At 36.7% G+C, this 25,246-nt stretch overlaps 1 protein-coding gene across 2 annotated transcripts in view; it reads left to right on the top strand.

Moving 5' to 3' along the window:
* LOC115415089 (serine/threonine-protein kinase D3-like) overlaps window positions 1-22,809 on the top strand; it is a 61,647-nt gene extending 38,838 nt beyond the window's left edge. Inside the window, exons 5-18 of one of the 2 annotated variants that reach the window (XM_030128531.1) lie at window positions 3,077-3,266; window positions 3,376-3,453; window positions 6,681-6,861; window positions 7,132-7,255; window positions 9,038-9,115; window positions 11,349-11,625; window positions 16,223-16,275; window positions 16,408-16,480; window positions 16,565-16,671; window positions 18,571-18,732; window positions 19,410-19,508; window positions 19,698-19,965; window positions 20,469-20,554; window positions 21,988-22,809. In XM_030128531.1, the coding sequence (XP_029984391.1) occupies window positions 3,077-3,266; window positions 3,376-3,453; window positions 6,681-6,861; window positions 7,132-7,255; window positions 9,038-9,115; window positions 11,349-11,625; window positions 16,223-16,275; window positions 16,408-16,480; window positions 16,565-16,671; window positions 18,571-18,732; window positions 19,410-19,508; window positions 19,698-19,965; window positions 20,469-20,554; window positions 21,988-22,161 (1,950 nt within the window). In that variant the 3' untranslated portion in view covers window positions 22,162-22,809. The remainder of the gene's footprint in view (window positions 1-3,076; window positions 3,267-3,375; window positions 3,454-6,680; window positions 6,862-7,131; window positions 7,256-9,037; window positions 9,116-11,348; window positions 11,626-16,222; window positions 16,276-16,407; window positions 16,481-16,564; window positions 16,672-18,570; window positions 18,733-19,409; window positions 19,509-19,697; window positions 19,966-20,468; window positions 20,555-21,987) is intronic. The other variant, XM_030128532.1, reaches the window with a different exon arrangement.
* Window positions 22,810-25,246: the final 2,437 nt, after the last annotated feature.

Raw genomic sequence — 25,246 nt, 5'->3', positions numbered from 1 at the left:
AGTTAGTGCATTAACCCGTGTGGATCCACAGGTTCTAGATGTGGTCGTTTTTATGCTGTTGTGTATTAGTGCATGTTGTACCACAGTTGTCCAGCAGTCACCACCAAAATGTTCTGGCCATAGCAATGTGAATGTAAGGCTATTGTGTTCAAATATGACTAATATCTCCCAAAATGTTGGTCCTGTCAACTTGCTGTTTTCGCTAGTGTGTTCATTGACCAAAAATACAAAAGTATGACAAACTGCAGCAGTCAGCTGTGTACGGAGTTAGTGTGAATCCCTGGATACACACACACACACACACACACACACACATACACAGAGGCCAACTGACTTCTGTAATATAGATCTGAAATAATTATGTCCCAGTAAGTTTGGAAAAACTCTTGTTTTTTAACCAGTGTGAAAACAGACGATGTAAGATTAGATTTAAGTATTTATTCTGTTGTAAAGGGCGGAGGACAAAAATAAAGTAAGAATGCACTGATATATCAATCAGACATCAGTGTTGGACAATATTGTGTACTATCAGCTCATATCTGTACTGTCATATCAGATGTCATTAATCAGAATCAGAATACTTTATTAATCCCAGGGGGAAATTATTGGGTGTTACAGTCGCTCCATTCAAGTAGAATAAAAAGTAGAAGGAAAGAATTTATCAATACAACAGAAAATTATTATATTTATATTATATATTATATTTTATATTTTATATACATATATAAATCAAATATACATATAACACTCTAACGTAACATATCACTCTGTTGAGACACAAAATTAGAACAGAAATTTGTACAATATGTACTAGACAACATATTATCAATATGATAATTAAAGATATATATATATATATATATATATATATATATATATATATATATATATATATATAAAATAAGTTTGCAAAAATATAGTTGTATACAGTTATAATTATGAGGTAGAATTACATGTACAAATATGGGTTCGTAGTGTTTATGAACTAGTAAAACTAGTGTTTTACTTTAATAGTGTTTTATGAAGATCAACTGTTATTAAGAGGAAGCTGTAGGAAAACTGTCAGTAACGTACAGAGTGTGTCTAAAGTCTGGACTCGTAGACATGTACAGAACAGTCCAGTTAAATAAAAACACCTCATGTGACCACATCTGTCAGGTCTGATTGGAGGACAGTCCCAGTCTGGTTCAGAGGTTTGATAACTGTTCTATTCCCATTTTCCCATCACATGTAAACAGTTCAGCTGGAATAAATATGGGCCATGAAACGTCTGAATGTCAGACACAAAGAGACAAAGACGTGACGTATTTACCGCTGACTTCACAGATCAGTCGGGTCTCTGTGACCCACGATTAAAAGACGTGAACAACGGCAGAAATAGACACAGGATTTCCATGTCAACAGATCTATGCTGTGTACTATCTACCACACACTCACAGCCCCAGGCCAGTCACTGGATTTTCCATGGTCAGCTACGTTAGGTTGACTTGAACAAACGCTCTTTATTGGCCTTATCAGATACATCACACACAACGGTGGTGTATGAGCTGATTATTCACATCTATTAAAGCCGAAACACACACACACAACACACACACACGCACACACACGCACACACACACACACACACACTGCTGTTAAACAAGTACGATGGTTAGATTTTAGAAGAGACTGCAAGTAAATAATTATTATTTTTTTATTTATTTAACCTTTATTTAACCAGGAAAAAAGATCCCATTGAGATTAAGAATCTCTTTTCCAAGTGAGTCCTGTCCAAGAGGCAGCATGAAATGCAACACACACTTACAACACACTTTTTTTTTTCCAGTGAAGACATATGTTTTAAAATTATTTTACATAAAAACTTATGAAATGATTCAAACATATGATTTTGAAATGAAACAGAAACAAAAAAATGAATGAAAGACACAACAAAAGGAAAATGATGTTACCCCAAACACGACAGAACGGTGAATAACAAAGATCATAATTAATTATAGCCATAAAACACAGCATTCCAGACTCTAGTTAGTTAGTTAGTCAGTGTAGTTTTTATTTGGAGCACATAGAATCATCAGATAACCAAGAGCCATATAACATCAGACAAACAAACTAAACAAAATTTTTCGACGCTCAAAAAGGAGTGGGAAGAAATTAAATTAATCAAATTAATTCCACTTCCTTTGCTTTAACACACTTTTTTCTATATATTTTTACAATAACACAAAGCATCCACACAATCCATTCACATACACTTTTTTTTAGTCACCTCACGCACAATCACATTTGCATAATCAACCTTTTTTTAATATAAACTATAATATTTATATGCACTTTCATTATTTACTACAAGTACAATCATTAATAAATATGATAATATCTCCTAATCATGAAAGTCTGTATTAATTAATTATAAATAGGCAATGCAGAATAATATCTTATTTTATGCATTCTTCTATATTATAACTAGATTTTCACTTATTCAGATAATGTTCTATATTTTGTTATTATACTGGATTTATACATCCTTTTAAATGCACAAACTGAAGAAGACATTTTTAAGTTTTGGTCCAGATTATTCCACAGATGGACCCCTCTAACACAGATACCCTGACCATTTATATTGGTTCTACACTTAATTTTCTTGAAGATTTCAGTTTCCCTTAAATTGTAGTGACTTAAGCAACTTTTTTTCCAGTTACGATATGTGTTTTAAAAATGATTTTACATAAAAAAAACTTACGTATGATCCAAAACGTGTTCAACTAAAAAATTTAAATGGTGTAAAATACGTGAAAAAGTCAACGATGCAATGGCACAAAAACAAAGATAAAATAGAAACAAAAAACAATGAATGAAAGACAAAACAAAATGAAAATGATGTTTAAAAAAAAAGAAAAAAAAAAACACAAAAAGACAAAAAAGTTGCAACAAGATGAAAGAAAACCTTAGAAATAGACTCATTGTGTTTGTTGTGTATTTGTTTCCATTTACTAGATTTTCATTTGTTCCATTTGTTCGTTTTATCATAGACATTATGTGAATTCATGTCATATATATGCATACATGTGTTTAGTGCCCCCTGCTGGGAGCCGGGAAGCGGAACTCCCTGCTGAGCGGTCGTCCCATCTGGATGGAGAAGATGGTCCTGGGTCGGGTCAAAGTCCCCCACACCTTCTCGGTCCACACCTACACCCGCCCCACCATCTGCCAGTACTGCAAACGCCTGCTCAAGGGCCTCTTCCGACAGGGGATGCAGTGCAAAGGTGACGCCATGTTTACCCACAATTCCCCACAATTCCCCTGTGTTTACCCACCGCCATCACCACGACTGTTACGATACATGTGTGTGTGTGTGTGTTCCTTCTCCCACAGATTGTAAATTTAACTGCCATAAGAAATGTGCCGCCAAAGTTCCACGAGACTGTCTGGGTGAGGTGGACTTTAACGGAGGTGAGTGGACTTTACAGATGTGGACACTGACGTTACCATGACAACGAGGTCGGTCCTACAGTCCGTCACTAAAATGTTGGCGCCGCGTGAAAAAAGCATGATTTGGGGATTTTTTTTTTAATCATCGAAATCTGTGTAGTCTGTGTAGGATATTAGGAAAAAAAAAAGACAAAATTACCTGCAATAATAAGGCCAATTTGAGGATGAGAACCATAAAGAAACAACTTTCAGAGTCACAGAAAAGAAGTGATAAAATAAAATGAGAATCTGTTGTTTTTTTCCACTGGACTCAGCTGTAAATGCAAAGAATGGAGTTTAATGGTTAAATGTCAGTGTTTCTTCAACATGGATCAGTTTGATTCTTGATTGAGGATTATGAAGGTATTAAGTTATTATGGGATGTTCTTATCATTGCTAAATTGCCGTTTGTTGATCCTCGGTTCAGACTAAACTGTGACAGTTCTGACCTTGTTTGTTGGATTCAAACGGATCTTTAGTTCACTTATTGACAACACAAACCAACAGAAAACAGAGGTGTAAAACAGAGCTAAGCTAACAGAGCTATGCTAACAGAGCTAAGCTAACAGAGCTATGCTAACAGAGCTATAATGTGAACTATCAGCTGATGCAGCATGTGAACCTTATAAAACAGTGTTATTTTGGTGACTGTTAAAATAAGCGTCAAAGTTCCCCAAGACTGTCTGGGCGAGGTCGACTTTAACGGAGTTGAGTGGGCTTTACAGATGTGGACACTGAAGTTACCATGACAACGAGGTCAGTCCTACAGTCTGTCACTAAAATGTTGGTGCTGCGTGATAAAAAGCATGATTTGGGGATTTTTTTAATCATCGGAATCTGTGTAGTCTGCGTAGGATATTAGAAAAAAATGACAAAATAATAAGGCCAATTTGAGGATGAGAACCATAAAGAAACAACTGTCAGAGTCAAAGAAAAGAGGTGATAAAATAAAACGAGAATCTGTTTTTTCCACTGGACTCAGCTGTGAATGTAAGTTATAGAGTTAGATGATGAAATGTCAGCATTTCTTCTGCCCGAGTGAGTGATTCTGAGGCTCATGAAGGTATTAAGTTATTATGGGATGTTCTTATCGTTGCTAAGTTGCCATTTGTTGATCCTCGGTTCAGACTAAACTGTGACAGTTCGGACCTTGTTTGTTGGATTCAAACGGATCTTTAGTTCAACTACTGACGACGCAAACCAACAGAAAACTCTGTGGTTGTTTTCATTCTAAAAACAGAGCTAAGCTAACAGAGCTAAGCTAACAGAGCTATAATGTAAACTATCAGCTGATGCAGCACATGAACATTATAAAACACAGTGTTATCTGAGTCACTGTTAAAATAAGCATCTATGACTTTTAGTTTTTGAATAAAACTTGATGATACCATAACACAGATGTGTGGAAACAATGAGCTTTATCCTTTATTCAGTGACTGATTCAGTGAATAGAACCACTTTAAGAACTTGAAATAGTCGTCTTCATATAAGCAGAGCAGCTTTGACTGCACTGTTTTTTGTTTTTTTTTAAATTCTACAGCTTTAAATGAGATTCAGGCAGAATTTGTCATCTCAAATAACACTACAACACTACTACTACATACTTAATATTTCATAAATTGAAAATAAAGAATAAATACACTTTTGTGGTTTGTGCAAATGTTTGGCCACTCTTCTAACTCAGTATAAAATAAGACTCCATCGGCAGATATTAACTGATTTTAGTTTTTTAAGATAAGATTATTAAATTATTATTTATATATTAACACCGTGGTTGCACATGTATATGTTGTGATATGGGTTGGTTAATCTGAACTGATAGATAATGTATATTTTAGTTTAGATTAGATTCATTTTATTGTCATTGCAAATAAATACAACGAAATTTTAAAGCACAAGGTAAAAGCGGGGGCCCATAAAAAGGTGTAAGAACAATAAATACTAAAAAATAAATGATTCCATTTATACTCCACCCCCACACTACACACATGCAAAACAAACAGGTAGTGTCTCAAAATATGCAGCGATCATAAAATAAGACATTAATGCAGGAAATAGTCCCACATTATTGCACAAGCCCTTATGCTTTTAGCGCATTTACTGCAACACAACATAGACTTTATGTGGTCTATGTTGGGTTTATTCTAATAAATTCAATAAATAATAACACAGCATGCAAACACTTTTTGTATCCAGCTTCTAAGTTTTGTTTTTTGGGATTTTCTCCAATCCTTCCTTTAAAACATGTCTAGTTATGCTATTTAAAAAATCTCCAAATTATGCTGTTTTAGCTGTAAATTGGCAAGGTTATTATCGTTAATGAAAACTAACGAAATGACAAAAACTAGAACTGTAAAAACATTTTTGTTAACTGAAATAAATAAAACCTATAATTAAAAGAAAAAATGATAAATAACTGAAACTGTATTGTGTGTTTACAAAACTAACTAAAACGGATAAAAATTCTGGATCAAATTCCCTTGGTTTTGGTCTTTGTCAATGTCGGATTGATATAAAATCAATTTATTTCCCTCAAGCAATTTTCTCTGCCGTCACCATACGACACTTTTTGCTCCGTCACTTGTGTTCACTTGTGGTTTCCAGTCGTCTTCTGGTCCCCACTCTACCTGGAAACATGGAGACTAAAGCAGCAGAGTCCTGTCTGGGATTGATTTGAATACGACGACAGAGAAGAAGAGAAAAGAGACCACTGAACTACAACTAAACTAAAACTAAGCATTTAGAAAATAACGAAAACTAATAAAAACTATCAAACCTGCTCTAAAAACGAATTAAAACTAACTGAATTACAGAAAAAAAGTCAAAACTAAAAAAGACTAAACTATAATGAACTAGAAGCACTCGGAGAGCGCAGACCTCCGCCAAGGCAGGTCAGTGCCCCACCACCACCACCGTCACAATTTAATCATTTGTTCCTTGTGCCAGTATCAACATTTCCTGAAATTTTCATCCAAATCCGTCCAGAACTTTTGGAGTTATCTTGCACACGGACAGACAGACAAACCAACGCCGGCAAAAACAGAACCTCCTTGGCAGACGGAAAAATCCAAAACTATTATAACCTTGTAAATTGGACATAATGCAGCAAAAAGCATCTGGCACTTTGTATGTGACTGGATTAAAGTAGTGCACCACCTCATGGCGGACAGTGGAAGTCCACCTGAGTGTCTTTGGTTCTGTTTGTGCAGAACCGGCCAGTCCCGTCCTGGACTCCGAGGCGACCATGGAGGTGGACAACTGTGACGTCAACAGCGACAGCGGTCACAGTATGGACGAACAGGACGAACCCACCACGCCCGAGGAGAAACTGTTTTACATCGACCAGGGAAACGACAGCGAGAAGGACGAACAGACGCCGAGAGCCATCAGGTGACCCACAACAGCAAGTTTATCAAACGCCTTCAGTCACATCGAAAGGGTTTATCTGGGTTAAAACATGTCCTGATGTTCTCTGAGATTAAAGTTCTGCATTTATGAAGAAAAATATGAGGTGTTTTATGTTAAAGTGTTGAATTTATGAGATAAAAACCTGATATTCTTCAAGATTAGAGCAGATTAGAGAGATATTTTCCACGGTGTGATCAGATTGTATCGTTTGGGCTTCATTCATGTGACTGTTGTGCGTTTGTGTTTTTGTAGTCCGTCCACCAGCAGTAACATCCCTCTGATGCGAGTGGTTCAGTCCATCAAACACACCAAGAGGAAAAGCTCCACAGCCGTGAAAGAGGGATGGATGGTCCACTACACCAGCAGAGACAACCTGGTGAGAAGAAACACACACAATACACACACTAGATACACAAAACACACAAAACGTAAACACAAAATGCTAAAAATATGCAAAAATACATGCAACAAAATTTATATGAAACAGAAAAATGCACAAGATGTAGCAAACGCACAAAATGTACACCTAAAATCACAGCAAATGTATAAAATATGCACACAAAAGGAACAAAATGTACAAAATACACACAAAAATACAGTAAATGTACAAAATATACATCTGAAGTACTGCAACAAAATATACATAGGAAACACTCGAATATGTCAAATGTACAGCCAAAATGAAGCAAATACAGTAAATGTATAAAATGCAAACAAAAAAATGCAGCAAATGTACAAAATATACAAAACCAGATGTAACAAAATTCAGATAGAATAGAAAAATGCACAGAATACATGCACAAGACGCAGCAAACGCACAAAATATACACCTAAAAACTCAGCAAATGTACAAAATATAGATCTGGAATACTGCAAAGGTACAATATATGCATAGAAAACACTGGAAATATGTCAAATATACAGCCAAAATGAATCAAATGTACAAAATGTGAAGAAAATACAGTTAATGTATAAAATGCAAACCAAAAAAATGCAGCAAATGTACAAAATATACACATAAACACAGCAAATGTATGAAAAATGCACACAGAATGAAGGGAATTTATAAAATACACAAAGTATGGCAAATGTGCAAAATATATACAGAAATGTAGCAATTGTACAGAATATATACATGAAATACTGCAAAGGAATAAAATATGCCCAGAAAATATGGGGAATATACCCCCAAAACTCAGCAAATGTACAAAAATATGAACACAAATGCAGTAAATATACAAAATATACACAAGAAATACTGCAAAAACACAGCAAATGTACAAAATATGAGCACAAATATAGTAAATGTACAAAATATACATGAGGAATACTGCAAAGGAATAAAATATGCATAGAAAACACTGGAAATATGTCAAATGTACAGCCAAAATGAAGCAAATGTACAAAATATGAAAAAACTAAATGCAGCAAATGTACAAAATATACACATAAATACAGCAAATGTATAAAATATGTACACAAAATGAAGAAAATGTATAAAATACACACAAAATGTATGGCAAATGTAAAAACGTATATAATGTGCCAGGAAAACATGGGAAATATACACCCAAAACTGAGCAAATGTACAAAATATGAAGACAAATGCAGTAAATGTACAACATATACATGTGAAATACTGTAAAAACACAGCGAGTGTACAAAATATGAAGACAAATGCAGTAAATGTACAACATATACATTTGAAATACTGTAAAAACACAGCGAGTGTACAAAATATGAAGACAAATGCAGTAAATGTACAACATATACACACATAAAACTGTAAATATAGAAAATGTACCACCAAAATGGAACAAATGTACAAAGTGTGAACATAAGTGTAGTAAATTACAGAATACATAGAAAAAATGAAGGAAAAAATACAGTACAAAATATACACAAAACACTGGAAATGTATTAAACATATACACAAAATGCTGTATTTGTACAAACATAAACACAAAACACACTGAACATATAAAATGTACAACAGTTGAAAGGTTCAGTAGAATAAACACAGCAGGTCCAGGTCAAACTGATGTGGTTTTACTCATGTGTTCTGAATATTACTGGATGTTTGTGTTTTGTCTGTGTCCTGTTGGGACTGGTGGATGAATTGCGATAAAACTTGAGCGTATTTTTTGTGTCGTTGCAGAGGAAGCGACATTACTGGAGGCTGGACAGTAAGAGTCTGACGATGTTCCAGAATGAAAGTGGAGCCAAGTTTTACAAGGTAGGAGTCCAAGGGATCAGATCTGGTTTCAGAGACCAGAGGGGTTGGGTTCATACGGAGACACCAGGAAACAAACGCTAAACACACCGTCTTACATACCATATATGTGCTTTTCAAGTTTTCTAAATATATAAGAAAAAATACATTTTAAACTCCTGTTCCTAATTTCTTTAAACACACAATGACAATAAAGGCTTATGGAAGCGTATTGCATTACTGTTTTCTGAAAAAATTTAAATTCAGCTCTGTTTTTCCAAATTAACGAGATTATTATTTTTTTGTGTGAATGCAATACGCTTCCATAAAAGGCTATTTTATTCTAAAATTGTTAAAAAATATCTAAAAAATTCAAATAAAAAATATCTCAAACATGAAATCATTCTTTTATGGACCAAAATAAAATATAAATGATTATTTTTAACATGAAACAAATGACAGAAGTGTCATAAAAACACATTTGAACACAGGTCATTTTGACCCATACACTCAGACATCTAAGGGTTAAAGGACAACAGGGAAAAATGGAAAAAAATAAATAAAATAGGACAAAAAATGCATATTCAAATCAAAATGTTCGACTTCTGTAGAGTTCAGTCCAATATGATCTCCAGTGGGTCAGACCAGTAAAATAACATAATAACATATAAATAATGACGACTCAAAACTTTTCTCTTTGTTTTTGTGCAGAAAGTAAAATTAATTTATCAAAATATTTACATTTTTTACACAAAAATATCTGAATAATCCTAAAAATCTTAAACTCCTTAAGTAAAACAGTGTAATTTTCACAGTATTCTGCCTCAGTTTCATCACTTCCACATGTACATTATAACTTACAGATGACAGTGGATCTACAAATACACAAAACATTTAATAACAGACAGAATATTGGTACGAGTTTGGAACTACACTGAGTTGGACATCACTGATTGTGAATATCTTCAGTGTAATTTTTTTTATTTCACAGATTGATCCCATGGTCGGACCCTCACATGGGCTGGTTTTGGCCCACAGGCCGTATGTTTGACTCCATGTGCGTTTAGATCTGACACATTTTCCTCTTAAATTCTTCTACATCCATACACAAGTTCCCTAAAACATAAAAGCTTTTACCTTTTCCGACATTCGTGCCAAGTTTTCTGTTTTCATGTATAAAAAAACCTCATTTCACTGAGTTGAATGAGCCTTTGTCTTTGAGTCTGATCCCCCAAATACAAAAACACTGAACAGATCTCCTTTTTCATGTCCTGTCTGACCTCTGACCCCTGACCTTCAGCACAAAGCGCCGCGCTAACCTTCCTTTGAGCGTACAGTAGCGTCCCGGACCTGGCCTCGGGTCCACTTCCTGTCTTTTAATCACAGACGTTCATGAACTCCGACGGCGCTCTTTGATAAGTCTGACCTGGAAGGACTGAGGAAGAGACGCTTTGAACACATCAGACCACCAGAACCAGGAGGGACCAGGGTCTGGGCCCGCCAAAGGGTCCGGTCCAGCCCACCAAAGGGTCCGGTCCAGCCCACCAAAGGGTCCGGTCCAGCCCACCAAAGGGTCCGGTCCAGCCTGTCAGATGAATTTACAAAGAACCAAAATTGCACTGAAGATATGAAGTGAAGTTGTTTTGATCCTAAAGTTAAATGGGATGTTTTTTTCTAAATGTTTCTTGTGTTTGTGGATCCACTGTGGTCTGATCTAATGAACATGTGTCAAAGATAAACGGAGGCAGAATATTATTAAAATCACACTGAATTTCCTTTAGAAATGTCAGGTTGTTCATAAATGTTCAAATTATTCACATGTTTTGTTAACGGATAGTTTGTAATTTTAAACATTTCCATGTAAACTAAAACAAAGAGGAAAAAAATGCATTTATAGGTTCTTCTGTTCTTATTTTACTGGTTCTGGTCTACTTTAGAACATACTGGTCTGAATGTGGAACCTGAACTAAAATGAGTTTAACATCTGTGGTGTAAACACTCACCTGTCTGACTCCGCCTCCCTCTCACCTGTCTGACTCCTCCTCCCTGTCCCCTGTCTGACTCCTCCTCCCTGTCCCCTGTCTGACTCCGCCTCCCTCGCCCCTCTCTGACTCCGCCCCCTCTCCCCTGTCTGACTCCTCCTCCCTCTCCCCTGTCTGACTCCGCCTCCCTCTCCACTGTCTGACTCCGCCTCCCTCTCGCCTGTCTGACTCCGCCTCCCTCTCGCCTGTCTGACTCCGCCTCCCTGTCCCTGTAGGAACTCCCCCTGTCGGAGATCCTGCAGGTGGAGCCGGCCCAGGACTTCAGCGGCCTCCCCCAGGGCAGTAACCCCCACTGCTTCGAGCTCATCACCTCCAGGGTGGTGTACTATGTGGGCGAGGACGGGGGGGGTCCGGTCCACAACCCGGTCCTGGCCACGTCCGGGGTGGGCCGCGATGTGGCCCACAGCTGGGAGAAGGCCATCCGCCAGGCCATGATGCCCGTCACCCCCAAGGCCAGCGTAGGGACCGGACCAGGACACGCCAAGGAGCACAGTGAGTGTGGGGGGGGGCACGCCAAGGAGCACAGTGAGTGTGTGTGTGTGTGTGTGTGGGGGGGGGGGGGCACGCCAAGGAGCACAGTGAGTGTGGGGGGGGGGGCACGCCAAGGAGCACAGTGAGTGTGTGTGTGTGTGTGTGTGGGGGGGGGCACGCCAAGGAGCACAGTGAGTGTGTGTGTGTGTGTGTGTGTGTGGGGGGGGGGGGGGGGGGGGCACGCCAAGGAGCACAGTGAGTGTGTGTGTGTGTGTGTGTGTGTGTGGGGGGGGGGCACGCCAAGGAGCACAGTGAGTGTGTGTGTGTGTGTGTGTGGGGGGGGGGGGGGGGGGGGGGGCACGCCAAGGAGCACAGTGAGTGTGTGTGTGTGTGGGGGGGACGCCAAGGAGCACAGTGAGTGTGTGTGTGTGTGGGGGGGACGCCAAGGAGCACAGTGAGTGTGTGTGTGTGTGTGTGTGTGTGGGGGACGCCAAGGAGCACAGTGAGTGTGGGGGGGGTACTGTCACCAGAGGGCAGTATTTTATTTATCTGGGCCCACCCCAGGCACACATGCCGGTGAGGGCCCATTAAAAACACATGGTTCCGTTATTATTTTTCCTGGACACTCTGAACGCAGATCTGAGCCCCTGAACGTTCACAAAAAGTCAGTTTTATTTGACCAAAAATTCAAACCCAGTGAAATTTGTTTTTATTTGAAGTCGCCAAGAAAAAATAAAGCAAAATGACTCAGCAGCGCCCCCTCAAAAATTAAAATACATTATGCGGATGGGAGCCCACCCCAAATTTTTTTTCATGTAGAAAAATGAAACTTGGTCCAGACATAGCCCATGGTAGGACGAGTAAAAAAATGACATGATGGCCCCGCCCTAAACCCAACAGGAAGTCGGCCATATTGGGTGGAAGTGTGGACCTGTAAAATCCCCCCCCTCATCCTTTCCTCATCTCCTCCTAGGGTTTACATCCAGTTTGGACCAAACTGGGGGAAAATCACCTACACACATATGGAATCAAAAGTTACCAATGACATTTTTATCAAATGTTGGGCGTGGCTGTGATGAAGCGTTCCTTTTCAGAAGTATAAAACTGTTTATGTGGCAGAATGTCGGATCCAGCCCATGATACGCTGTCCTCTCACTGTCGGTGTCCTCGGCGGTCACGCAGGAGGGCGAGGGCCTGAACACCGCTTGTAGTTTTATTTATTTATTTATTTTTCCAATTTTGTTAAGTTTGTGACTTATTTTCTTTATGTTACTGATTATTATTTTGTTTATGTATTCATTTTTGTTCTTTGTATTTATCCTTTTGTCTGTTTTTGTTCATTTTTGTTGCTTATTTTATTCTTCTTTACATTGTTTCAGCCAATTTCTTGCTTACTTTTTTTCAAGTTACTAATCATTTTGGAAAGTTTGTTCATTTTATTAAACATTTATATAAACCTAGTGTGTCCATCCACTGTCATTGGTTTAACTGGTGAATCACTGTTTACATTTTTTTATTCATTTTATTTTCTACACTTTTTTTTATTGCTGTTCATTTTACTAATTTCATTTATTATTTTACTGTTTTTTGCTCATTTTGTTTCCCTTTTTTCAAAAAAATTTTTTCTTCATTTTACTTCAGTTTGTAGGTTTTTTTCCACATTATTTATTATTTTGTACGTTTTTTTGCTCATTTTTGTTCATTTTTTTTATTAGTATGTTGTGTCCATCCACTGTCACTGGTTTAACTGGTGAATCAATGTTTACATTTTTTATTCATTTTATTTTCTACGCTTTCTTATTGCTGTTCATTTTATTAATTTCATTTATTATGTTATTGGTTTTTGCAATTTTTTTTGCCCCTTTTTTCTTCAATTTACCTCAGTTTGCAGCTTATTTTGTTTATTTTACTTATTTTGTTTTATTCATTGTTTTGACTGTGTTTGTTCATTTTGTTGCTTGTTTTATTTTTTTTTTTAACTTTTTAGTAAATTTTTTTTTGCTTATTTTTTCCACATTATTTATTATTTCATAAGGTTTTTTTTGCTTATATTTGCTCATTTTATTTATTAGTAGACATAAACCCAGTGTGTCCATCCACTGTCATTGATCCAACTCCATGGGTTTGACTACTGAATCAATGTTGTAGAAGATGACAGTGTTTCCATGGTAACTACAGAGCCTCTGAACGTCCAAATATGGTCATATCTGATAACCATGAAAAGATGAAGAACTGTATTTTACACCAATTATTTCCATGTATTGATAGTTTTAGTGGATCAGCAGGTGTTAAACAGTTTAGATCAGTTGATGGTTTGGGTCTTTAAGGTTAAATTTGCTTCTTAAAACAGGTCTAATGGTTTTTACTTTGAACACTAGTTGACGTTAACATGTTTTTACCTAAAAGGATTAAAACCTCTGAGTTGAACAATTGGATGTATTTAACTATATTTACCAGACGGTTGGATGTTTTTATTTCTGCAGCTGATCTGCAATTGAACCTTCAACCCCGTCAGTATCGCTGCCTTGCTTTTACCATCCGACACATTAAGGGAAATCAGATTTGAGTTTTTTTTTTTTTTTTAATGGTTTAATGGACGTTTTCTTAATGGATTTGTCAATATTGTTTGAGGAGACAACTGTTACACAACTCCAGCCGCTGCCACTTTAACCTGATTGAAGGGATTTCAGAGGATTTTCTGCCCCGTGTCTCTGATTTATATTGGGTTTAAGTGACTTTTTGTCTGAAAATAGAAGTTTGACGATAAAACAAGGTCTAGTGAATAAATGACAGGAAATCTCTCCATTAACTGTTATTAACCCTTAGATCCTCGGATATTTTTGTACATTTTTTCTTTTTTTTTGTCATTCAGTTATTATTTTGGCATGATTTTTTTTTAAAAATCCAGTGTCTTTTACTCTTTTTTTTTTTTCTTCTTCTTTTTTTTTTTTTTTTTTTACAGTTTTTATTTATAAACATTTTAGTTTTATAAAACTACAACATGAAAATGAGGTCTAGGGATGACACTTAAAGCATCAAACATGTATACAACATCAGCCTTTTTTTTTTAAAAAAAACTGGCACTGTCACCGTTTGTAAAGCAGTGTCTTTTACTCTTTTATGTGTTTTATATTCCCATGATGCATTTTACACCCTGTGGTAAAAATGTACACGCACTAAAAAACTGCTATAAAATCATTATACATCAATATTTATTTAATTTTTGTTTTTATTTTTTACATAAATCTCTTGGACAACTTCAGTCCTGCTCAAAACTGCCAAACATTTAACAATTCTCAGGATTTTAACCCTTTAAATACCAAATTAATTATTTGAATTATGAACATTTATGACTTCATATCCTCAGAGAGTAATCACATTTATTCTTGTAAATTTTGGATGGTATAATCTCAAAATATTTAAGTATTTTTTCATTATTTCTCACTGTATGAACTCAGAGAAGTTGCATTTTTATTATTTCTCAGAAACTATGAGGAAAAAACTCACAAATTACTGCAATTAATGTGATTTTTCTCATTATTTATGATTTCTTGTTTGGTATTTTATGACATTATAATCTCAAACCATTATGGTTTTTATAATAATCTTTTTTCTAATAATTTTTTTTATATGTTTATAACTTTAATAAGTTTAATAAGTTTTTTATTTTTCTGCAAATAATGAGACATTAACAGGATGATGTGCATTGATGCCATTATTGATGAGATAAAAACAGTATTTTATATGATAGAAGCTATAAATAATTACACAATATAAGAAATATTTAATAAATAGTGAAGATTACACAAAGAAACAATAAAATAACATAATAAATACAGGGTGTTTGTATCTATAAGATATAAACAGTATTTTGTATAATAGAAGCTACAAATTATGACATTTTTAATATAAGAAATCCTTAACATATGGTGATGCGTATACAAAAAAGTAAAATAACATAATAAATACAGGGTGAGTCCTTTTGTTTTGTTTGTATCTATAAAGTAAAAACAGCATTTTATATGATAAAACCTATAAATAAGGACATTTTTAACATAACAAATCCTTAATATATGGTGAAGCGTGTACAAAAAAGTCAAATAACATCATAAATACAGGGTGAGTCCTTGCTGGTGTTTGTATCTTTTAGATAAAACCAGTATTTTGTTTAATAGAAGCTACAAATACTGACATTTTTAATCTAAGAAATCCTTCATATATGGTGAAGAGTATACTAAAAATTAAAGTATCATAAACTCAGGGTGAGTCCTGCTGGTGTTTGTGAATGTAACACAGTTGGCGTCCCGTGGATAAAGTTGCATAAAGTGTGTGAAGGCTGACCTAAATCTGAACAGACTGAACGTATTGATCGATGACAGATGACCTGATCAACCACAGCCACCGATCAGGAATCAATACCAGAGCAGCAGTGGAAAATTCATCAGCATCACCCACACAAATCCACAGGAAACGCAGGGGGTTTTTGTGACAAAGGAGTCGAACAGCATGAAACGTCATCATTCTATAAAAGGGGAAATGATGATGTTTTAATATTCAGAATAATGAGGCACTATTGATGAACTCTGAACAGCTGTTGTGTTTGTTTGGGTTGTTTCAGAGGAGCTGTGTGTCAGCATATCAGTGTCCAACTCACAGATCCAGGAAAACGTGGTGAGTTCAAGGACTTATTTGACTGCTGTGTTCATTTTCATGCCTTACAAAGACACAAAACTAAGTCACCACTGAATCTTTCATCTTTAAATGTTCTTTGTTTTTGATTTAATTTGTGGGTTTTGGTTTCAGGATATCAGTTCAGTTTATCAGATCTTCGCCGATGAGGTCCTCGGTTCCGGACAGTTCGGGATTGTCTACGGAGGTGAGACCGTACCTGTCAGACAATACTCAGGATGAAGCCCCGCCCCTGTAATTCCTCCAAATAAAAACTCTTCTTCCTGTGCAGGTAAACACAGGAAAACCGGCCGCGACGTGGCCATTAAAATCATCGATAAAATGAGGTTTCCCACCAAACAGGAGAGTCAGCTGAGGAACGAGGTGGCCATTCTACAGGTACCCACCACAACCCACCAAAATGGACCAGAACCCACTAGAACCCACCAAAATGGACCAGAACCCATTAGAACAGACCAGAACCCACTAGAACCCATCAGAACCCACTAGAACTCACCAGAACAGACCAGAACAGACCAGAACCCACCAAAATGAACCAGAACCCATCAGAGCAGACCAGCACCAACCAGAACAGATGTAGTCTTTTTGGATTTTTTCAGTGTTTATGTCTTGTTGCATCTTTTGAGTCATTTTCATCGTGTTTCTTTTATACAGAGGTGGGAGGTGACGAAGTAAAAGTATTTTGTTATTTAAGTAGATTTTTTAGGTATCTGTTCTTTACTTGAGTATTTATTTTCCTGGAAACTTCTTCCTTTTACTCCGTACATTTTGAATAAATATCTGTACTTCATACTCCTTACATTCTCAGAATAGGCTCGGTACTTTTTCAAACTAAACGGATGTGACAGTACATTTTTTTTGTTTGTTTTTATTTTGAATATGGAAATGCTACAAGCTTCCTGATTGCTACTAACTGACTTTTCTGTACAATGTAATATAGAAATGAAAATTCAAGGAAGCATAAAATAATGATACACACAAAACGAAAAAGAAGAAAAAAGTCATATTTGAAAAGGAGTGAGAAGAAACAGAGCTTATATTAACTCTGACCCCTTTGTCTAAACCAACAATATGTACATACATACATACATACATATATACACCCATATACGTACACATGTATGTATGTATGTATGCATGTGTGTGTGTGTGTGTGTATGTGTATATATATATATATATATATATATATATATATATATATATATATATATACACATACATACACATACATACATACACACATACATACATACATGTACACATGCATACATATACACACACACACATTCACATATACCATCCTGATAAAACCTGCTCAGTGACATTTTTGGTTGGGAATAAAAACCTGCTCTGTCCTCTATTACAGCTTCAAATTTCAGTCTCCTGTGAAAGTTGTTTACATTCCATCATAAGTACCAACATTAAAGGAACAGATATTTTTTTGTCATATTTCACAGTTTCCTGTGATATAAACAGTTTTTTGTTTCTCCTGTAAAATTTGCCAAAAGTCACATAGCAGGTTTTATCAGGAAGCCGACGAATATACATGTATATACACTATATATATATATATATATATATATATATATATATATATATATATATATATATATATATATAAAAGTCACTTCAGAGGGAAAATCAGTTTTCATCTTGTTTCTTACATATAACTTTAATCTTGTTGCATTTTTTATGTCAGTTTCATCTTGTTTCTTATATATAACTTCAATCTTGTTGCGTTTTTTATGTCAGTTTCATCTTGTTTCTTATATATAACTTCAATCTTGTTGCGTTTTTTATGTCAGTTTCATCTTGTTTCTTATATATAACTTCAATCTTGTTGCGTTTTTTATGTCAGTTTCATCTTGTTTCTTATATATAACTTTAATCTTGTTGCATTTTTTATGTCAGTTTCATCTTGTTTCTTATATATAACTTCAATCTTGTTGTGTTTTTTATGTCAGTTTCATCTTGTTTCTTATATATAACTTTAATCTTGTTGCGTCCTTCAACTCAGTTTCATCTTGTTGCATCTTTTTATGTAATTTTCATCTTTTTTGCGTCTTTTTGTCCTTTCATTTTTATCTTGCGTCTTTCACATTTTCTTCTTTGTCCTCATCGAATTCCAACTATTTCAGTCAAATCTTGGTTTTTATTGCATTAGTGTCCAGTTCTGCTTCTTACAGATTATTAATACAATGTCTGAGTACAAATACGGTGCATAACTCTTCCCATGTGACGTGTGTTCTGTGTGGTTTTCTGTCCGTTTTCCTCCAGAACCTGCACCATCCAGGCATCGTGAACCTGGAGTGCATGTTCGAGACTCCGGAGCAGGTCTTCGTCGTCATGGAGAAGCTCCACGGCGACATGTTGGAGATGATTTTATCCAGCGAGAAGAGCCGGTTACCTGAACGCCTCACCAAGTTTCTGGTCACGCAGGTCAGTGGGAACTGGAAGTATGTTTAACCCTGTTAGGACCATTGTGTCAGCAGCGCCACAATTTTACTGTTGATAAAATCCAAATGTCATCTTTTATCTGAGATCAGGTTCTTTCTATTGGTCTGTAACACATTAGGGTAGAGGTCTGCATTGGCTGAGGAGGAGGGGTGGAAGTGGGCGGAGCTTAGAGCAGCAGAGCGCAGTCAGTGAGAGAGAGATGGAAGATTTTTTTTACTTTTAGCAAAGTTTTAGCAGTGAATTAATTAATCGCGATTAATCGCAGAAATCCACGTGATTAATTGCAATTAAAATTTTTAATTGCTGCTCAGCACTAAAAAACAAACAGCTATCCTTCATCCATCCATCCATTATCATTATCTTCCACTTATCCGGGGCCGGGTCGCAGGGCTAACAGTCTAAGCAGGGATGCCCAGACTTCCCTCTCCCCAGACACCTCTTCCAGCTCTTCCGGGGGGACCCCAAGGCGTTCCCAGGCCAGCCGAGAGACATCGTCTCTCCAACGTGTCCTGGGTCTTCCCCGAGGTCTCCTCCCGGTGGGACATGCCCGGAACACCTCCCCAGGGAGGCGTCCAGGAGGCATCCGAAACAGATGCCCGAGCCACCTCAGCTGGCTATCCTTCATTTGTCTCCTAAAACTTTCTTTCCATTTTCCTCAGATCCTCGTAGCGCTCAGACACCTCCACTTTAAGAACATCGTCCACTGTGACCTGAAGCCGGAGAACGTCCTCCTGGCCTCGGCAGAACCGTTTCCTCAGGTTAGAACCACAAATGAGTGGAACACATTCAAGATAAGAAACCAAAAGCACCTAGAAATGTATTTAATATATTATATCTACATAAACTAATATAGTTGTGGGTTATATAATCAAATGTAGTTGAGATAATCATATATTGTTTGACCAAATGTCTCCTAATCTCCAAACTCCCGTCCTCTCGTCCTCCAGGTGAAACTCTGCGACTTCGGCTTCGCTCGTATCATCGGTGAGAAGTCGTTCCGTCGCTCGGTGGTCGGGACGCCGGCGTATCTGGCGCCCGAGGTCCTGCGCAGTAAAGGCTACAACCGCTCTCTGGACATGTGGTCGGTGGGCGTCATCGTCTACGTCAGCCTGAGCGGGACGTTCCCCTTCAACGAGGACGAGGACATCAACGACCAGATCCAGAACGCCGCCTTCATGTACCCGCCCAACCCCTGGAAGGAGATCTCAGAGGAGGGTGAGGACACGCCCATGTCAGAGTCAGAGCGCAATAAAGACGAGTTTATTATGAACTATGTGGACAAAAGTATGTGGACATGTTGGATTCAGGTGTTTCTTTTCTAACAGTGTTCATGAACAGGACATCTGACCGACTAGAGACCCGATGTGTCCCAATATTTATGTCCATATAGTTTAGAAACATCAATATTTCCTTCATGTTTAATGGTAGATTTTTCTCCCTCAGTCAGATGTGAAGAAAGTAGATGGTTAGATGTGGAAGAAAATTATTATTTACAGTCAGAGCAGGAAAAATATTATAGAAATTTATAGAAACAAACTGACCAATGAAATGATATTCATCCCATAATATAAAACTATATTCTGACATTCATCATTATTGTTCTGTTAGAAAAGAAACACCTGAATTCAACATGTCCACATACTTTTGTCCACATAGTTTGTATAAAACCACTGTCACACATTTACAGTCTCATTAACAGGTCGTTTTGTCGTTTTCAGCCACAGATCTGATCAATAACCTGCTGCAGGTGAAGATGAGGAAGCGCTACAGTGTGGACAAGTCCCTGAGTCACCCCTGGCTGCAGGTAAAAACACACACCTGTCATCCACACAGGTAAAAACACACACCTGTCATCCACACAGGTAAAAACACACACCTGTCATCCACACAGGTACACACACCTGTCATCCACACAGGTAAAAACACACACCTGTCATCCACACAGGTAAAAACACACACCTGTCATCCACACAGGTACACACACCTGTCATCCACACAGGTACACACACCTGTCATCCACACAGGTAAAAACACACACCTGTCATCCACACAGGTAAAAACACACACCTGTCATCCACACAGGTAAAAACACACACCTGTCATCCACACAGGTAAAAACACACACCTGTCATCCACACAGGTAAAAACACACACCTGTCATCCACACAGGTAAAAACACACACCTGTCATCCACACAGGTACACACACCTGTCATCCACACAGGTAAAAACACACACCTGTCATCCATGAAAAGTACACGTAAAACTGTCGTACAGTTGACTGTTAGAATAAATGTTAAAAAAAAAAAAAAAAAAAGGCTTAATCTGGATTAAAAATGAGTTCACGTCTCTTTTTTAATCCTTAATTTGGATAAAAAATAAATTCAGATGTATTTTCTTAGAGATAATATGGATTAAATATGAGTTTACATGCATGTTCATAACCTTAATCTAGATTAAAGATGAGGTTACATGTATGTTCTTTATATTAATCTGGATTAAAGATGAGTTCAGATGTCTTTTTTTTTTATCCTTAATTTGGATTAAAGATGAGTTCACAAGTACGTTTTTAACCTTAATCTGGATTAAATATGAGTTCCAATGTTTCTTTTTTTATCCTTAATTTGGATTAAATATGGGTTTACATGTATGTTTTTAACCTTAATCTGGATTAAAGATGAGTTCAGATGTCTCTTTTTTATCCTTAATTTGTCTTAAATGTGAGTTCACATGTCTCTTTTTTTGTCCTTAATTTGGATTAAAAAATAAATTCAGATGTATTTTCTTAGAGATAATATAGATTAAATATGAGTTTACATGTATGTTCATAACCTTAATCTAGATTAAAGATGAGGTTACATGTATGTTTTTATCCTTAATATGGATTAAATACGAGTTCAGATGTCTCTTTTTACCATTAATCTGGATTAACGGTGAGGTTGCATGTATGTTCTTAATGTTAATCTGGGTTAAATTAGTTCAAATGTCTCTTTTGGATTCACATGTATATTTTTAATGTTAATCTGGATATGAATATGAATTCAAGAATATGAGTTCAGATGTCTCCTTTTACTGTTAATCTGTGTTAAATATGAGTTCACATGTATATTTTTAACCTTAATCTGGATTAATGATGAGGTTAACTGTATGTTTTTAATGTTAATCTGGTTTAAATGTCGGTTCAGATGTCTCTTTTTACCGTTAATCTGGATTAAAGCAGTTGTGACGTGGTTTCCAGGACTACCACACCTGGCTGGACCTCCGTGAGTTCGAGACGCGTCGAGGCGAGCGTTACATCACCCACGAGAGTGACGACGCCAGGTGGGAGGAGTACGCCGACGAGAGAGGCCTGCACTACCCCAAACACTTCATCATGTCCCCGAACCTGGACGACATGGACGAGGACCCCTAGAGGCGGTCGCCATGGAGACGACCCGCCCGGTTTCATTCCATTTCCTGCTGTTTTTGTTTTGTTAGTTTTTTTTCTATAAGCCATAAAAACTGACTGATGTCTTCACTGCCAGAAACGAATCCAGGGAGTATTTTTGTAACGTGAAGAGCGACGTTTACGGAAAAAAACACAGAGTTGCGGTCGTTTTTTATTCATTGGGATGTTTTTGCACTATCAGGAAACTCTGGAGGAGGATTTATCTGTTCGTTCATCTGCAAAAATCAACATTTGGGCAGGTTTTAGTCAGAACACGTGGCTCTGTGGACAAGATTTGTTCGACCAAACTGACTGTTTACATGAAAAACAAATAAATAGTTCCCGTTTATTTCCACCTAGGTAGAATTTAACAACACAGTTCAGCTGAAATCTAACAAATCAAATGTTCTTCTTCACTTCTGCAGATGAAAAATCGCATTCGGTGATTTTCTCTGGACCTCGATGAGCTGCTATTGTCTGTTTTTTTTTCTGTCTGTCTTTTAAACTGAACTGATCTGAAACCAGCCTGAGAATTTATTAATCCACCTTTTATATTTTTTCTAGAAACACTGTCATGTGATGAGATTTCCTGGGAAATATTAGAGCTGAATTAAAGCTGACTCTTTGACTTAAGACCAGATGTTAGTTTTATATTCATGTTGATCTGCTGTCGTTGTTCAACTCAGACTCACTTTGTTTGATTTTTTTGTTAGATATCAAACTGAAAGAAAAATCCAAGGCATTTGTTTTTTGTTTTTTTTTTCTTTTTTGACTTCCTGATTTAGGCTTGAAGCCGAAACGTGTAGAAGTTTTTTTTGGGTCTAAACATGACCGTTTCATGTTAGTAAAGGCATTTTAATGTTTAAAGAGAGTGCCTTGGATTTTTCTTTCAGTTTGATCTCTACTTTATGAATCCCTTTTTCCAAAGAGCACCTCGAACAAACTCTTATTTTGGTCCGAGAGGCATTCCTTTCCATGAATTTTTTTAACTTAGTTTTTATTTATTTTTATTTAGATTTTTTTTCACTGTTCTCTCTTATCTTTATTGATTTATCTGGTTTGTTATCTGTCTTAAATCTCTCTTTTCTTTTCTTTTCCTTTCTTTTTTATTTTATTTAGTGCTCGACAAAAATGTTGTGACAGGGGTAACAAAGACAAATAAACAAACAAACAAACAAAAGAGAATTCACAGACATTAAGAAAAAAACAAAGAGGTGCAAACAAAGGGCTATTTACAGGTGCATTTGTGTGTGTGTGTGTGTGTGTGTGTGTGTGTGTGTGGGGGGGGGGGGTTATTTATGAATTTTTATTTTTATTAATTTTTTTTTTTGGGGGGGGGTGCATATCCAGGTGGAAACAGAAGAGAGAATGAGAACAAAATTGCCAGTCTAATAAGTAAAAGGGTTAAAAAAATATGGGTATACAGAAGTGAGAAATCAGAAAAGGGTTTTAAATAATAGTATAGAAAGAAGCTTAGGGGGAAAAGAAAATAAATAAAAAAAAACAAACAAGTAAATAAATAAATAAACGGCTAAATCAATAATCCCAAATACAATATTAGTGACGGCCTTTTCTCTATGTGTGGTTATTTATCATTTTGTCACACAGAACAAACAAACATCAATCTATAACAGATAATTGTCACAATCTAACAGTACAGATCATTTAGGTTACAGTTATGAAACAGCAATCAAGTTACACAATTAAATTCTTAGAGCTGCAGTTTCTATAACATTTCACAGGACTATTAGACAAACCACACATTAATTGTTTTTAAGGAAACTAATCCATTTGCTCCATCTTATCATGTGAAGTTCAGCTTGCAGCCTCAGCATAAATGATAATCTCTCCATTTTGTGAATTTCATCAACACTTTTCAACCAGTCCTCCAGCAGCGGTGGATCAAGCTGAAGCCATTTATGAGTGATTGTTTTTTGTTTTTTTTTGCTGCAGCACTAAAGATTTTTAGAAGGTATTTGTCATTTATTGTCAAATCATCAGGAAGATGTTACGGAGGCGTATTGCATTCACACAAAAAAATTAATTTGGCTCTGTTTTTCCAAATTAATGAGATAATTATCTCGTAATTATGAGGAAAAATAAGTTAAAAAAAAAATTTGTCTGTTTTTCCGAATTAACGAGATGCTGTTTTCTGAAAAAAATTTAATTCGTCTGTTTTTTGGAAAAACAGCTGAATTTAGTTTTTTTGTGTCAATGCAATACGCTTCCATAAAATCAAACAAAAGTGGTAAAATGTGTTGCTGTAATTTAAAACCCCAAATCTGTTCTATTTTTATTCCAACATCTTTCCAAAAAGTTGTAATTTTCATACAGGACCAAAAAAATGTGGGTGTGGTTTGCTTCTGTGTCCTCTTAGTTTTGTTGCACAGAAGATAAAAGGACTCGAAACAGTTGAACACAAGCAGAACTCACATCCCCAAGAAAATATGTGAAAAGAAAGAAATGATGGTGGAATTATGGGAAATGGAGTCCAGTGTGTTGAACAGTGGAGGTAATAAAGCTAGTCAGACAAGAGTGATTGAAGTTTTTAAGGACTACTGGACTGGAAAACCTGAGGAAGACTGGGTCCGTATTCCTACAGATTCTTAGTGCAGAGTTGCTCCTAGTGCCCAAATTCTAAGAAAATTCTTAGAATCATGATGTTTTCTTAGAATTTCCCCTAAAAATGAAGAGTAGATCCTAGTAAAGATAAAAGCTATTCCTACAGAATCCTAGCCCTTAAGAGGTCAGATCTGTTCAGAGCAGGAAGAGGAGTTCCCTAAGCAGAGGACCAAATGGAAGAGGCAGGAGGGATGTTCTGCAAACACTGAACGACAGGGAATTAATTAAACGCTACAGACTGGATGGTGCAGAATCCTGTTTGTGGTTGATCTCATTCCAGATGCTCTTACTTCTCCAACCCAACGCCACAATGCAACACCACCCAAATGAAAGTCATCCCAACACTGAGGGATTTGACAACAGGGAAAATGCACCAGTGCAGCAGTGATGACCTGGGTCTGTCCCAGCCCTCCATCTGCAGGGTTAGGGTTAGGGTTAGTCCCAGCCC

This window comes from Sphaeramia orbicularis, chromosome 24, assembly GCF_902148855.1.
Source record: "Sphaeramia orbicularis chromosome 24, fSphaOr1.1, whole genome shotgun sequence".
Classification (NCBI taxonomy): Eukaryota; Metazoa; Chordata; class Actinopteri; order Kurtiformes; family Apogonidae; genus Sphaeramia; species Sphaeramia orbicularis.
This window is presented reverse-complemented; position numbering and strand designations above follow the sequence as displayed.